Source organism: Mitosporidium daphniae, assembly GCF_000760515.2.
Source record: "Mitosporidium daphniae strain UGP3 chromosome Unknown contig-439, whole genome shotgun sequence".
Classification (NCBI taxonomy): domain Eukaryota; kingdom Fungi; phylum Microsporidia; genus Mitosporidium; species Mitosporidium daphniae.
The window spans coordinates 1-806 of record NW_013546357.1 but is presented as its reverse complement, the minus strand read 5'-3'; the positions used below and the strand labels follow the sequence as shown (position 1 = coordinate 806).

General features: G+C 33.5%; 1 protein-coding gene across 1 annotated transcript; it reads left to right on the top strand.

Annotated features, from left to right (window-relative positions):
* Positions 1-60: 60 nt before the first annotated feature.
* On the top strand, positions 61-669 carry DI09_443p10 (uncharacterized protein; the record flags this gene model as incomplete). Its single annotated transcript, XM_013382133.1, has 1 exon — positions 61-669. A coding segment is annotated over one exon (609 nt), but the record flags the coding sequence as incomplete, so codon positions are not given.
* Positions 670-806: the final 137 nt, after the last annotated feature.

The following is an 806-nucleotide window of genomic DNA, read 5'->3' as shown; positions in this document are numbered from 1 at the left end:
ATTTTTCTTATCAATGAAAACTGAATTGATGCCGCATTGAATTTTGGCGAATATAAAAAGGTTATCAAGAATTTCTATCCCAGACTTTTGAGCGATTTTGATCGGTCAAATGAAATTTATGACATTTTTATTGATCCACAAAGAACAGGAACATGTGCGTTTTCATCATATCATGCATATTTTACATTTAAGCTCGGTGACAGAGAATATAAAAAGATTTTTGCAGTTGCATCTTTAAGTGCCCTGAAGCTTTTTGTATCTCAAAAAGATCCGGATTTTATTTCAGAAAAATATCGCTCTGAGTATTCCCTTTCTCTCAAATCGGAACCAAGCCAGTCAGGTGAAAGTCATAAAGAAGCTGAAAACTTTATGTATGAAAAATTAACATCAAATCATGATATATTGAACGAGATGGGAAAGTTTCACTTTTTAAGGTGGAATGTCGATCTGGTTGATACGATGTTCAGATATCTGGTTGAAATAGGCAGTTTTGCGTTTGAAACGAAAGAGCATGCCTTTTTTGGGCATCTAAAAGTGGTTTATGACAAATTCCAAATTGTCAAGAAGAAAAATATTTTCAACGCAGTTCCTCCACAAATAGCTGATAATAGAGGCATAAGAGCCTATTTTTCTAAAACCGTTTTTGGATTTTTAAAGCTTGGATCTTGAGAAAAACTATCTGCTAAAGATACGTTTTACTGCGAGCTTCCTTATTTCGAGTATGAAGATTGTGTTTGTGATCCTGAAAAGTTCTTTGAATTTTCAGACTCAATTTTGCACTTTTTGAACAACGAAATCGCTTATCA